The sequence below is a fragment of the Hipposideros armiger genome, unplaced genomic scaffold, assembly GCF_001890085.2.
Source record: "Hipposideros armiger isolate ML-2016 unplaced genomic scaffold, ASM189008v1 scaffold_316, whole genome shotgun sequence".
Lineage (NCBI taxonomy): Eukaryota > Metazoa > Chordata > Mammalia > Chiroptera > Hipposideridae > Hipposideros > Hipposideros armiger.
In genome coordinates, this window is record NW_017731666.1 from 71356 (window position 1) to 86439 (window position 15084).

The 15084-nt window shown below is 45.0% G+C and overlaps 2 protein-coding genes across 4 annotated transcripts in view; both read right to left on the bottom strand.

Annotated features, from left to right (window-relative positions):
- Nucleotides 1-4264, bottom strand: part of PER3 (period circadian regulator 3) — a 70812-nt gene extending 66548 nt beyond the window's left edge. For 2 of the 3 annotated variants that reach the window (XM_019660397.1, XM_019660395.1), the window contains exons 1-5: nt 4018-4264; nt 3270-3662; nt 2732-2877; nt 1772-1887; nt 335-536 (exon numbers count right to left, since the gene is read on the bottom strand). In XM_019660397.1, coding sequence (XP_019515942.1) covers nt 335-536; nt 1772-1887; nt 2732-2877; nt 3270-3448 — 643 coding nt within the window. In that variant the 5' untranslated portion in view covers nt 3449-3662; nt 4018-4264. The remainder of the gene's footprint in view (nt 1-334; nt 537-1771; nt 1888-2731; nt 2878-3269; nt 3663-4017) is intronic. The other variant, XM_019660396.1, reaches the window with a different exon arrangement.
- A 6560-nt stretch (nt 4265-10824) lies between these two features.
- VAMP3 (vesicle associated membrane protein 3) overlaps nt 10825-15084 on the bottom strand; it is a 9548-nt gene continuing 5288 nt past the window's right edge. The window contains exons 3-5 of the mRNA XM_019660408.1: nt 14277-14435; nt 13432-13483; nt 10825-12638 (exon numbers count right to left, since the gene is read on the bottom strand). Coding sequence (XP_019515953.1) covers nt 12619-12638; nt 13432-13483; nt 14277-14435 — 231 coding nt within the window. The 3' untranslated portion in view covers nt 10825-12618. The remainder of the gene's footprint in view (nt 12639-13431; nt 13484-14276; nt 14436-15084) is intronic.

Below are 15084 nucleotides of genomic sequence, written 5' to 3' on the forward strand. Positions count from 1 at the left end.
AGAACCTGCCTTTATAGCAATTAGCCTGCTATACAGTATCCTGGTGATCAAACCAAATTTATGACCTGTACACTATCTTGACTAAATGAAAGCAAATTTATTGGATCTCTATGCTACTACAAGCATTTCAGGTGCTATTTTCATCACATTCTGCTTTTTAAAATAAATAAATAAGTCATAGAGTTTGCAAACTATTTTCATCACATCCTGCTTTTTAAAATAAATAAGAAAACCCATGTAGCTCTACGTAATGCATTAATTTCTGAGCTATTTCTGGAAGAATGAAACTGTGCTTGATGAGGCACGATAAACATCTGAATATTGGTCCTGTTACCTCTTTGGGTCCAGTTGTTCCAGAAGGGGAGCTGCGCGTGGGCAGTGTGTGTGTAGAACACCCTCACATCTTGAGGGGCAAGCAGTTCAACAAAATGAGAGGACTCCAAGAAATCTTTCTTACAATTCAGGATTGAAGTAGCCTGTTCAGAAATGTGCACTGACCTTCCAGACAGAAATGAAAAAACCGCCACAAAGGTATCCTATGGAAAACATTCAAATAAATGCAAATATTGAGATACTTACGCGCAATGTTCCCTGAAAGGTCAATTTCTTCTAGACTTCTACCATGAGCAATAGTTTAAAACACACACACACACATCCTGCAAAGGCAACAAAACTCTCCAATGTACTTAATTATCACCATAAAACCTGCATTTTATTTTCTGAAGGCTTGATTTCTATGCCAAAAAATATGCCAGCTCATTCTACTTTGACTAAACACACCCATACCCCCCCCCACACACACACACACACTTCTGATTCCTCCTCCTTTACACACTGTGCCTTCCACCTAGTGGGACTTTCTTCTCTTCACCAATGCACATTCTAGGCTTCAAGACCAAGGTCACGATTCCCGTCCAACACGTTGTCTTTAACAAACCTCGTTATAAGAATCATGTCTCTAAAGTGTTGCATTAGATATAAATATAACTTTGTTATCATCAACCACTGTTTCTGTCTACTAGCATTGGCATATGTTTTCTTCTTCAGCTTTATTCTGAAGATCTTCAAGGGGAAATGTTTTCTTAAACTTTTTTTTCCCCTAAAATCTCCATAGCACCTATTACGGCACTGTGAACACACCAGGTAATAATAGAAACACTACTGTAATATTAGGGAGAGCTTATGTTCCAATATTATAAAATCTTTACGTTATAATTATGTGGAAGCCTAAACATAAAATTAAGTAATCTCCATCGTATCCACAAAACATGAGGCTTAATTATTCTGTCAACATGAAGAGATTCAAAAAAGATATACTAAATGTCTCTTCCAAAATTTTATAAAAAGGACAGCATCTCAACTCACCTGTTCTATAAAATCCAGTTGTTACAACGTGAAGTAGTAGGTATTGGAACTAAGAATGATATAAATGGAAATTAACAATTCGGAGATTAGAATAAGATGCAGGAAATTACTCTGCGGTGTTATCTTTTTCTCTTAGTTTGAGAGAACTCAGGGATGCTAAGGAGACAAAGGCACCTCATAACTGATGCAAAGCAAACCACCGCGTATCGCAGCTTCCTATTTTCAGATGTTTTTTTCTCTGGCAAGGGCAGAGACTACACCGTGCCATGTTGGCACTTTTCTCCTAATTGTTTGCCTCCGTCTGTGGTTACTGAAACTCTGCATTCTTATCTTAAAAACCTACATCTAGGTACAGCTGTTAAGAAAAATCACCCAGGTTGAGATGGCAAAATTAGTGAATTCTTACTGTGTTTTTGGAAGTGTGCTCTGAAGCAATAGTGGCCAGCTCCTCAAGGCTGTATGTGGTCACATCTGCTTCAGGTGCTCCATTTTGACTGAGAATCTGGAAAAACTCACTGTTTGCTAAGAAACACAGGGAGATAAACAGGGAGTCCAGTGAAAACAGTATCTTTAGGAAGTCATTTTTGTCACTACTAAAGCTGGCTTATTTTATTTTATTTTTAGGATGAGGACACCTCAGTGTTTTTTCCTCGAAACCAGGTCATTTTCTTCTTTCGCCTAAAATGCAGATAGTTGTGCAAACTTAAGATTTTGAACTTTATGAATCCTGCATGTTCTAGATTCCAAGAAGCAAGATACATTTAAGGTACTAAAACCAAAAATTCCAAACACACACACAAGACATTGTTATGGCAGAAACATGACTCCAGTATTTGGGAACCACGTGTCATATATGAAGCCACAGGGGTTTGTGCTAGAGAGTGTGCACTTTACAAAATCCTGAGAAGTCAAGAGGTAAAAAGGAAAAAGTGTTTGCAGCTGTTCATCTTTAATTTGGTAAATTCTTGATAGAGCACGACTGCATTTAAAAAGTATGTGTATGACGGGGTAAGGTAAATTTTATTTTGTCAAATGTATTTTCCCCCCCTCATATCCGTAGAAGACAATGCTCCTTTGAAATGCGAGTCTTCAAAATGTGCTTATGCTAACCTCTGCTCACCTGCAACAAACCAGCAAAATACTGCAGTTACTAACCTATGATTATACAAATAAGGCTCTCCTGGCGCCCCTACTTTGGAAAACAAAGGCACTAATGGAATCAGTATAGATCTGCTCCTCTGGCATCAAGCATCATAACAATCTCAAAACGTTTCTGTGACTAAAAGCACACTGACAGCTCGTGTGGCCTGGCCCACGTTTCTGAGCGCCGGTACTCGCACGACTGTGTTCTCCCCAGCTCCTTTACCTTGCACACTGTGGACACAGCGCAGCGCATAGTTGAGGGCATCTAGAGTGCTGGGTTTATTGTGCCTCTCTGATGGGAAGTATTTTTTCATTTCTTGAACAACCATGATAAGCTCTTCAGAAACTCTGTTTCGCTCTTGCTGTTCACTGTAAGATAAAAAGCAACTCCACGCTTTCAGTTACAACAGCCAACTTTTATTGAACAGCGTACTGTGCGCTAAGCAACTTTCTAAGTGCTTAAGGAACACGTGTCAACTCATTTAGCTCACAGGTTGATCCCTTTTTTACAGGTGGGGGAAGCGTCAGACCTTTTCCACTCTCTCACTCCCACTTCAGCCCCAACTCAGTTAAATTCCTTAACTGCTTTTTAACTACTTCTGGAGCTCTAGTAATTTTCTTCAGTTTCCCAGGGCATTTCATTCAAAGTGTCCCCCTAAACTCTCTCCTAGGCTTACAAACAAAACAAATAGATTTAAACCCTCCTTTCCCTTTTACTACTTCCGTAAAGAACAACAAACAAATCAGGTTGTAAGTATCACCTGTTGCCGCTCTCCAGGTATTTGCTCTTTAGTTGATATTTCTGGCTCCACATCTCGTCCGATTCCTTCCCCAGGGCCTCAGTACCTCTGGCCCGTGGTCCTTCAAGTTCCTTAAGTTCATTCCCCCTGGAGTCCTGAGATTTTCCGCTGGACATTTCTAGGTCTTCACAGGGGTCCATCTTTCGCTCAGCAGTCCTTAATCTGTTGCCTGCCTCTTTCTTACTTTGCAATCAGCGACAAAATTTTTTTTCTCATTTGCGTCCATGCCATTGTATTAGAGAAAAATATCAGTCATCACAAACCGGCAATTACTCATCTCTGCTCATGTGAAGGCACTTTTCTCTCCAGTGTTTCCAAACAATCTTGGATGTCTCCACTCACTGGCGGTCCAGCCTGGGGGTGGGGGGAGACAGAGGTGACAAAAGTCAAGTGCAACGGACAATACAATGCTGGAAACCGGGCTGTGACTCGCCGGCTGGGCAGCCCTGGGGAGGACCCTGAGCCCGGGCGGTCACAAAACCAGGCTCGGATTCACCCACTTGCCCACCGGCAGCTCTGCAAAGTCTGCGTGCACCCAGAAATGGGACTCGGGGAAGGGGGCAACTTTAAGCGCAAAGTTCCAGGGACCCCCGGTTCCCGATCCGGTGCCACCCCGCCTCCAGTCCCAGAGTGGAGGGCGGGCTCGGGGCAACCTCCAGCCGCGCGGCCGGCGGGTTCCGAGGCCTCCCTGCCCGGCCCGAACACTCACCCGCTGCAATCGCCGCCGCCACTACCGCCGTCAGCAAGCCCCTCACGCAACTGCTCACCAGGTCCCGCCCGGCGGCGGAGTCCCGAGGCCCGCCGCGTGCCGGGTAGCCGCCGGCGCCGCGCCCCCCTCACGCCACGTGACGCGGCTCCGCCCCCGGGCCTCACGATTGGCCACCGCTGCCTGCTCTGCGAGCCCCCATTGGTTCGGAGGCGGGCCCCGAACTGGGGCTCCCAGATTACATAACCGAAGGCGAGTGGGCGGGGGCGAAGGTCCCAGAGCGCCTTACATAATAACCGGGCTCGGGCGGAGGGCGGCGCTCGGCCAATCCCGGCCGTCCGGCGTGTAGGCTGTGGGCGGAGGGGCTCCGAGGAGGCTCGAGCCCTGGCCGCGCGAGCTAGTGCTCGGCCCCCTTCACCGCTCCGGAGGACGGGCCGCGGTGGCTGCTGGAGCGAGCACGGCAGTGATAGGGCGTTCCGTCGGCCACTTATGGGGAGGCGGGACCCTGGCGGCGGGGGTGGGCGGGGCCGGAGCGGCCTCCACGTGAGCGGCTGCGGGGCGGGGAGCCAGGAGCAGGTGGCTGGGGAGTGGGGAGCGTGCTGAGGGGGGCTGGCGAATGGGGATCCCTCTGGGCAGCCGGAAGAAGGCGCTGGACGTTCGAGCGCGTTCTCTGCGTCTTCTCGGGCTCCCATCTTTCTTAACCTTGCTCTCTGTCCCGCCAGATCTTTGGGTGAGGGGCTTGGAAGACCCCGGCGGTAGAGCTGCCCGGGAAGAGTCGAACCTTATTTTTAGAGACGGGATTTTGATGGCGGAATTGAAACATTTCCTTGGTCTCCCTAAAGTTACAGATTCACTTCGCAACTGGAGGGAGACAAGTGTATGTAAAAGGCACTCTTGTTTCGGGAAAGGAAGGTGTAGAGAAACCCTTTTAAAAACACCAGACTGAAGGCTCTTTTTAGACTACCAGCTCATCCGAAACGGAAGGCACAGTGCAGAGCGCCACCCCCACCCCCACCCCGTGCCTGTACATCCACAAGCTTCAGTATTTGTTGGGTGAATGAAAGGAATTGCATATAAGGGGGGGGAGAGGGGAGAGAAGTGACGTGTGCCAATTGTTCATGTCAGGTATTGGATAAACCACCGTAGTTTTCCAAATGATGACAGATCTCTCCTCTGAAGCTCTGATTTTTCAAACTGCATCCATTCATTCAACAAATATTTATTGAGTGCATATCTGGGTAGGGAAGATTGTGGTCCCTGGGGATAGAGTGGTGGCAAAAGTTCCTGCCACTCAAGGAGTCTACATTTTATTGACATAAAACATATGAACGGGGTGACCGGTTAGCTCAGTTGGTTAGAGCGTGGTGCTGATAACACCAAGGTTGCCGGTTCAATCCCCGCATGGGCCACTATGAGCTGCGCCCTCCTTGAGTCAACTATGCCATTGTAGCATGAAAGCAATGTGTAACCAATGAGCATGGTTGCTCCCCAATAAAATTAACAACAAACATGAACAATTTCATAAAGTAAGTTCAGAAAGCGGAAAGTGCTGTGTAGAACACGAAACAAGCGAGTGGGATGAGGAGTAACAAGGCCAGGTGAGCAGGCTGAAGGAGGCAATAGGCACATTGGCCAGCCCTCAGGGAAGGCCTTCCTGAGAAGGTGAAATTGAAACCTGAGTGTGAGCAGAGGGAAAGCAACTTGCAGAGTCCCCGAAGCAGAGCAGGTTTGTTGTTGAGAAACGGAAAGTGTATACTTTGCCAGGAGGATAGAGAGGGAGCAAGAATGGTGCAAGGTGAGGTCATGGGGTCAGGAAGGGCCAGATCATGGTGGGCCTTGGAATTAGGGAAACGGATTTGGATTTTTTTCTATTAGTAGTGCAAAGAGGAGAACTGCAGGCGAGACAGTCATTTGTGTCTGTCAGACTGCTGCACAGGTAACAATTAAAAGAGGAGGCTGATGATTATAAGAGGGCTGAGGATAGCTTGAGCTGGGGGGTGGGGGGAGGCGGGGACGACGGGGGAAGCTGCCTGTAAAGGTGTTGAGAGCAGAGACTGGACTTGGGATTATTTGAGGCCACAGAGCCTTGCCAATGAATTGAATATATTGGGAGAAGCAGAGAGCGATCAAGGGTTACTCCTGGGTCTGGTTTAAGCAGCACTGCACAGGATGCGACATAAACTTAGATGGGCAAGTCGGGGATGGTATGTTTTAATGAAGGGGAGATCGAGAGTTACGTTTTCACATGTTATGTTTGCGATGTGCATTACACATCCAAGTGGAGTTGTCCAGGTAGGCAACTGGACTTCCCAGCCTGGGACTTAGGGGAGAGGCCAGGGAGGGTGCTACGGCTTACATTTGGGAGTTGTCAGCGATGCAGTGAAACACTATCACTGAGAGAGAATGCAGACAGAGGGAAACAGGTCAAAGGCCGAGATCAGGGGCACAGGGAGTTTTGGAGGTCCAGCAGGGAGCAAGCAAAGAATAAGGAGCAGGAGGTAATGTTGAAAGAAAACTAGAACAGTGGGGGTCACGGGAGCTGGTATTTCAAGGAGGGAGTTGGCAACTGTATCAAATGCTGGTGAGAAGCAGAGTAAGTAAGCCAAGGGCAGAACATTTCCTGTTGGAGTTGACCAAGATGCTGACTTCAGTTGGTGGTTGGTGACTTTAGTTACAGATGTCTTAGTAGTATGTGGGCTGACTGAAGAAGCAGTGGGCCGTGAGGCTGTGACTATAGGTAGGAATTTTGCTGTGAAGGCCTATAGATAAGGAATTGTTTGCTGGGGGAGGGCTCACTGGTACCACCTGTTAGATGGGGTGACCCAGTGAGCAGGGAGAAGGGTAGGATGCAGGAGAGAAGCGCTGCGGGAGGGAAGGCCCTCGTTTGGGCGGGGAGCAAAAACATTGGGCAGAGGCAGGGGCTTCTGTTAACAGGTATGGAGGCAGGAGAGGACTGGGTGTGGTCTTGTCGGTGTAAAGGCAAGTAGGAGATTTTTAAATGTACTTAGAAGACTTTTAAATGCTTGCTACTTACAGGGTGAGAAAAAAAATTATTCTCTAATAGTTGTGCCATAATTGGTTTATTTAGTAAATTGTAGTTTTAGTTTTTCAGGTTAGGCTTTCTGCTAGTATGAAAAGCAGCTCAGTTGTAAATAAAGATGTTTATTTTTAAATACACTAAGCAATCTGGTCCGTTTATTTGAACTCTTTTGAAATTTTTCTTGATATCTGGTGTTGAGAATTTTGATAAAAATATTTACTTATTTATTTTTTATTTAAGTATAGTCAACATACACTATTAGTTATACTATTATATTTCAGGTATACAACACAATGATTTGACACTTTTATACCTATAATGTGATCACCCCGCTAAGTCTAGCAATCATCTGTCACTGTGCAAACGCATCACAGTATTACTGACTGCACACCCCTTCACCTTTTCCACCCATGCCCCACCTCCTCCCCTTGGGCCACTATCCCCTTGATCTCTGTTTCTATGAGTTTTTGTTGTTTGTTCGTTTGTTTAGATTCCCCATATAAGTGAAACCATACAGTATTTGTCTTTGACTTATTTTACACCCTCTAGGTCCATCCATGTTGTTGTAAATGGCAAGATTTCATTCTTTTTTATGGCTGAGTAATATTCCATTGCATATATGTACATCTTTTGTAGCCATTTATCTATATGGACACCTAAGTTGCTACCATATCTTAGCTATTGTAAATAATGCTTTAATAAACATAGGGTGCATATATCTTTTCCAATTAGTGTTTTCGTTATCTTGGGATAAATACCCAGTAGTGGAATTGCTGGACTGTATGGTAGATCTATGTTTAGTTTTGTAAGGAACCTCCATACTGTTTTCCACAGCGGCTGCACCAATTTGCAGTCCCACCAACAGTGCATGAGGGTTCCCTTTTCTCCACACCCCGGGTCAACCCATTATTTGTTGACTTTTTGGTAATAGCCATTCTGACTGATGCAAGGTGCTGTCTCATTGTGGTTTTCATTTGCACTTCCCTGATTAGTGACGTTGAGCATCTTATCTGTTGGCCATCTGTATGTCCTCTTTGGAGAAATGTCTCATCATGTCTTCTGCCCATTTTTATCAGATTGTTTATTTTTTTGTTATTGAGTTGTATGAGTTCCTTGTATATTTTGGATATGAACCCTTATCAGATATATCATTTGCAAATATATTGTCTCATCCATATGTTATCATTTTGTCTTGTTGATGGTTTCATTTGCTGTGCAGAAGCTTTTTAGTTTGATGAAGTCCCATTTATTTTTGCTTTTGTTTATCCTGCTTGAGGGGACATATCCAAAAAGATACCACTCAGACTTATGTCAAGTAGTTTACTACCTGTGTTTTCTTCTAGGGGTTTTATGGTTTCTGGTTTTACATTTAAGTCTTTAATCCATTTTGAGTTAGTTTTTGTATGTGGTGTAAGAGAGGTCCAATTTCATTTTTATGCATGTATCTGTCCAGTTTTCCCAGCACCATTTATTGATGAGACTGTCGTTTCGCCATTGTACATTCTTGCTTCCTTTGTTGTAGATTAGTTGAAGTCTGGTCAATTTTAAAGCAAATGATTAATCCCCACTCAAAACCAATAAAAAAATATCACCATACTTAAATTTTTTTTTATTATTGATGCCAATATAGAATTATTGTGTAGCAGTCACAACTCATTAGAAAATACTTAAAACACAAGGGGTATCGTCTTTGAGATTGCTGTCATGAAAGCAAATGTTCAGAAACATTCTATTTCTCCTCCTCCAGGTGACAGGTAGGATTGCTTTTCCCACCACCTGATCAGGGTTACACATGGTCATTTGACTTGCTTTGGCCAATGAAATGTGAGCAGAGCTCTTGGCTCCACTTCCAGGTGGACATACCGTATTTTGCCATGTATAATGTGCACCCTCATTTTTGGCCCAAATTTTCAGGGAAAAAAAATCTTCTTTTAACTCAAATTTGTATTTGTTTACATTTAGGTACTTGATTTTTGTATTATAAAGGAATTTTAGCATTTATTTTTTAACATATTATGGTACAAGAACTTTTATGTAACAAATAATTACAAAACACAAGAACAGATACAAGGTACAAGAAATTTTATGTACTGGTAACAAACGATATTTACAGATCACAGAAGGCCAGGATCTCTTCATTGTTGCAAGTTTGTCATAAGTTTAACAAAACTGATTATCATATTCCAGGGTATTATTTTGCATATGGATATTGTTATTGATTTCTAGAGTTACAGTTTTAACTCATAAGTATAAATAAAAGAATTAAAAACATTTATATAGATACAGAATTAGTACTACCATGTATAATGTGCATCCTTATTTTTCCCTCACAAATTTGGGCAAAATAATGCACGTTATACACAGCAAAATACAGTAATTCCTGCCCTTCCTGCCGCAGCGATGACCTGAAACAAATGTTTACAGGAAGTTCCTCTCTGAGGCACTGAAGTTAGAGCCTTCCAGTTGATTGGCACTGGACATATAGCATGAGTGAGGAAACAATTTTAAGCTGTTGAGATTTGGGGGATGTTTGTAATAAAGCACACCTCCAACCCATCCTGAGTGATATATATGGTGACCAAAAACATTAGCTCAAAGGGCTGGCCGAGTGGCTCAGTTGGTTAAGAGCTTGCTCAAGAGTGTGAGCTCTGAGCAACAGCGGTTCGAGTCCCGGCCCGAGCTGAGCAGCCACTGAGCTGCCAACAGGTGGCAGGATGGCTCAGCTAAAAAAACCAAAAACAAAAAAACCCCAAAACATTAGCTCAAGTCCAGTGGACTTATGTAGCTTGGACACTGGGTGGATGACGGTGCCATTCTCTGGGATAGACACTTAATGACAAAGTGGAGCATGAGGCAGGGGCTGCTTAATTCTGTTTGGTGCACATATAATAGGCCAGGAATCGTCTGTAAGTTAAGGAATAGAGATGTCATGGGAACAGATGAGCTGGAGAGGAAGCAGGTTGGGAAGACAAGTTGGCTGAGGACGTGGCCCTGGGGAACCCTGACACTTGAGGGAGGGGCAGAGAAAGGAGCTCAGACATGGTAGATTTTCCTTCAAAATGGCACCAAAAGTTTATACAGATTTCATGATATAAAGGTGCTGAACCAAAGGTACAATGACAATTCTTTCCCAGGACACAAGAGTATGTCAGACAGGAAAAGCAGTGACCATGTATCTGTCCCAGGTAATGGAAAAAAGGCAACCTCTTCTCTCCCAAAAGGATTTTCCAGAAAACTGGGATTTTACTATAAACATAAGCAGAAGTCTACTTCCACCCACATTTTGTTCCCTCAGGGCTGCAGAGTAAGATGGGAAGTATATTCAAGGGGAAAGGTACGCGGAATCAAAACAACAGCCACGTGTTTGGGGATGTCCCTTACCCACCCAAATTAGAGTCCCCATGTCCCATGTTGGCAGATATCCATGCCACCACACACAGGGCCAGCTCTGCACATCATTTTTGAGCTCTTATCTTTGAGAAACTCAGAAGCCATGTGCTGAACCTCTCATAGTCACGAGAAAGCCAGTTCCCTACTCACCTCAAACCGAAAAGCACTTTTCACGGGGGGAGTAGTTTGCTTCTGTTCCCTAGCGTATGGGGGTGTGCTGGGTAACAGGAAATTAGAGAACTCAGGTAGAGGATTGGTGAGAAACAGTAAGAGAAAGCGGAGTTCAGGGTAACAACGGAGAGGTGGGGAGCCGCAAGGCCCTTTTTAGGACGTGGACCAGGTGCAGTCATTCCTCTGTAAGCAACACCGAAGCACTAGAATTGGGTTTATAAACAGTTTATTCCGTTCATTAGAATGGGCAGGTCCCAGCTAATGCAGACACAAGCGAGGTATTCCTGGGTTAATGCAGGAGCCAGTGGGCCACATGAGACTGAGCATTGAGGCCAAGGAGAGAGCACCAAAGTTTCAGCTGAGACCCGGCCAGAGCCCCTGAGCTGGGGAGTGGGGGTGGGGGGGTCACGTCCTGATACCGACAGCTGCTCGCTTCTCACAGCTGGGCATACTGCAAGGCATGTTTTTAACACCACAACACTTCAGTGATGTTAGGGGAACAGAAACAAAGAAACGGAACTGTGCCCTGGTGTACCTCAACTGTTGTTTTGTAAGTCACACACTAGGTGTGAAGAATTTTAGAATATTCCGGTAACAATGGGCCACGGAGTGGTAATACCTCTGCATTTCTCCCTCAGTGCGTCCTAACCTGTTTTCATTCCCACCTGAATTCCTGTCCTTAGCCACATGGCCTGATGTTGAAAAGTCTCAACAAAAGTCTCTCAGATGACAACAGCTATTTCCAAAGCAGCACTGTGTGCAGGTAGTCTGACACTGAAGAGTCTCTGGCTAGCTAGCCTCTGTGAAGGGTCATCCAGCCCTGACCAATGCTGACTGAAAGCACCGTATAGAAGACTTTGGAAGATTTCGGAAGTGGAATATGAATAAACATAGGAAACAGACTCCAGAAAGCTACGGTCTCTGGGGACAGGGCCACATAATGACCAGCTCGCAGATGGTCTTGCTGGAAAGCTACAAAGTCATGGCTAACGTAATTCTTAGAAACATTCTGGAGTCCACAGCTGGTAACCTGCAAACTGCTGGTAATCCGTCTCCAGGTATGAGACCATCAGTGTCTAGCTCAAACCTCTATCCCCGGGAAAAATGTTGAATCAGAAGGGGAGTCACACCACCCGCAGTATTTCAGAGGCAAGAAAGGCCTGTCAGGATGTAGAAGCTTCACAAACAATATCATGACTTTAATTCTGAAGGGCACCTTGAGTTCATTTGTCACTTTCCTGAATTTAGCTGTCGGGAACAGACGTAAGGACATTTTACCGGGATGTAACTTTTTGGCAAAATAGAAACTTTGGTCATAGTCATAGTTCTACAAAAATGTTTCAAACAGGTTATTAGTTCTGATTAAAATAATATTTTTAGCAAATGATACAAAACAATAAGAAAGTAAACATCTTCATATCTCGTGTAAGAGCAAAAACTCTTTACCAGCATCTTATTTTTAAATATAGCAAGAGTCAGTAGTGCTTACAAACAGGAGGGTTCTCTTACAGGGAATCAGAAAAGTAGCAAAATAAGGCACAGCTTGTTACTGTCACAGGTTTGAGTTAAACAGTAGTGTTCTTTCTAGAAGGCACGAATTGGAAATCTGATTCCCCAAAGGTTTAAAGTGGGCATCTGAAGGCAATCTCCTCTGACGAGGATAGCTAACTTGAAAAGAATTCCCTTCCCTGGAATTAATGGCAATTAATCAGAAAACACTACTTCTGGGCTCCAGCACTCTGGAACTTATTGAAGGAGTCCGTCGCATCAGCCCGTGTGTAAATGTGTAAAGGCACTGTGCAAAAGGTGGCTGGGCTGACCACGCTTCTCGTGCGGAGTGCATGGTAAAGGAAGGCGCCTTTCCTAGGGATCGAACTTTACATTAACTAACAGAAAATAATCATTTCAGATACAACAACAGGTAAGCTTGATAACAGAGCGGGTCCTAAGTCAGAAGTCTGGAAGAGGGTTCTTGAACAGCAGGCTGGGGTCTCGGTGGCTCTTCATGAAGAGACGCTCCACACTAATGAGCAGGGAGAGACAAAAAGCAGGGAAAGCAGCAGTTTAGTCCTTCAGTGCGATCCAGAGTCAGCGTCGAACGCCAGTCTAGGTGGGGACAGAACTGCGCTTGGGCCGATTTCCTATCAGTGGCTTCTCCACATTGTGCGGAGGGCGAGAGGAGGCTGTCGGAGGACTCGAAACACGTTTCTTTACTTAGTTCCCAGGCAGTGGGCTGTTTCAGTACTGTATATAGTGGTAGCACTGCCAACAGTAACAGTAAAAATAGGGTGGATTTATTTATATAACTATTATATCATCATCATCATTATATGCCAGGCACCATCCTAAGCACTTTTTCTATGTTCACCAGTTTTGTCCGTGTAACAAACACAGGAGGTCCGTATGTTATTACCCTCATTCTACAAATGACGAAACTGAAGCTCCGAGATACTAAGATCTTTGCTAAGGCCACACAGTTGGATGGTGGTGGAGCTCGGGTGGGTCAAAGGGCATCCCTGCTTTTAATAGCAGAACTATGCTGCTTCTTACAGAAGGAAATAGCTGAAGAAAATATATTCAGAGAGAGGACTGGAAGGTCACTGGAAATGAACACATTTTCTCTAATTTCAAAGGATGACTGTTTCTATGAAACGTCTCAGACTTTAATCACATAGCAGTCAAGTATTTTAAACATCTACTACAGAAAACGAAAATCCCTGGAATAGACTAACATTCCTGAGGCCATTTCCTCCTGAGTTCTTGTACATGAAATGAACTGTGAACACACAGGTCCCCGAGGTGGGAGCAGAACTCACCGATGATGATGATGATGATGATAACCACGACGCTAATCCCTATCGCCCACATCTGTAACAAAACAGACGACCATGTCACACTTCAGAGATTACCGTGCTTACTGAAGAGTACCGTGCACTATCACTGTAGTCACTGAAGGAGACATTCAGGTGCACGACAGCCGGAAATTATCCATCATTTTAAAAGTCTAAGTGGAATGTTCTCCATTAGGGCCTGAGGTTACTATTTGCTTTTTAGAAGATGTCAAATGATTTGTGGTCCCTGGACCAGCACATACTTGTGGATACAAGGTCTCCACATCAGGGTGCTACACCTGCCATGGTGCTGAACAGTGTCACCTCGATGCCAGGCGGGGGCAGGATGGACCTGGGATCTGAAGGCAGCACATGTCTGGCAGTTGTATGAATTCGCTCAGCCCATGCTCCCTTTGTGGCTGCTTTCTGCTCTGCTGTGGAGCACACTGCGACTTTCGAGAAGTTCTTTCCTTTGACACTGGAGCCATTCACAGAACCACACGCAAATGGACCACCTCCTCTCTAGCCCTGAACTGTCGGTGTGTGCCCAGGGCCCCGCTGGGGTGGGGGGAGGGGCTTCTGTCTGTCACTGACTCGAATCCTCTGTTCTACATGCTTCCTAAGCTCAGCCACAGACCATGGAGGTTTCCCAGCTGTGGGGGTAGGAAACGGGCACGCACAGTGTTTCAGAGTCAGGGTCCAGCCAGATTTCCATGTGTGCGAAGTCAAATGCCCCTCCCAGGTTCATGACAGCCCAGCATCTGTAGCCTTTGTCAACCCCTGAGGAGGCAGAGGGTGACTTAATGTAAAGACGAGTTAAAGAGAGTTACCTTGCAATTCTTCCACCAGTATTTCCTCTTCAGCTTGGCAGCACTCGTTTCAAACTGGGAAGCTCCTGCCTGCAGCGCATCTGCGCGGTCATCCAGCTCCGACAGCTTCTGGTCTCTTTCCAACACCTTGTCCACGTTCACCCGCATGATGTCCACCACCTGAGTGGGCGTGATCACACCAAGTTACAGGCGAAGAAATGGGTGAACGAAAGGGCTGCGCTTTATTATGTTAAGCCAAACTTTCATCATGAAGGGGGAGGTGCTCACTGTTTCATGATAAAGACACTAGGTAAACTAGGAATAGGAGGCTACTTCCTTAAGAAGATAAAGGGCATTTATGAAAAAACCCACAACTGACATCCATGATCAATGGTCAGAGACAGAAAGCCTTCCCCCTGAGATCAGGGAACAAGACAATGATCCCATATATGGAAAATCCCAAAGAATACACAATAAAAACTTACTAGAGTTAACAAATTCAGTCACGTTTCAGGGTACAAGATCATATAAATCATTGTTTCCATACACTAACAATGAAAGGGACATTAGGAAAATAATTCCATATACAATAGTACCCAAAAGAATAAAACACTTAAGGATAAATCGAACCAAGGAGGCAAGACTTAGGTACTGAAAACTACAAAATACTGCTGAAAGATGGGCTACCGTGTGTAGCCAGCAGCCAGCGTGAGCGGCCAGCAGCCACTGTGATCGGCTGTCCAGAAGCCGGCGACTGATCTGCCTCGCCCAGGAAGAGCGCAATGATGGTGCCAACTTGGGCCAGTGAAGCAACGTCCTCCACAACTAG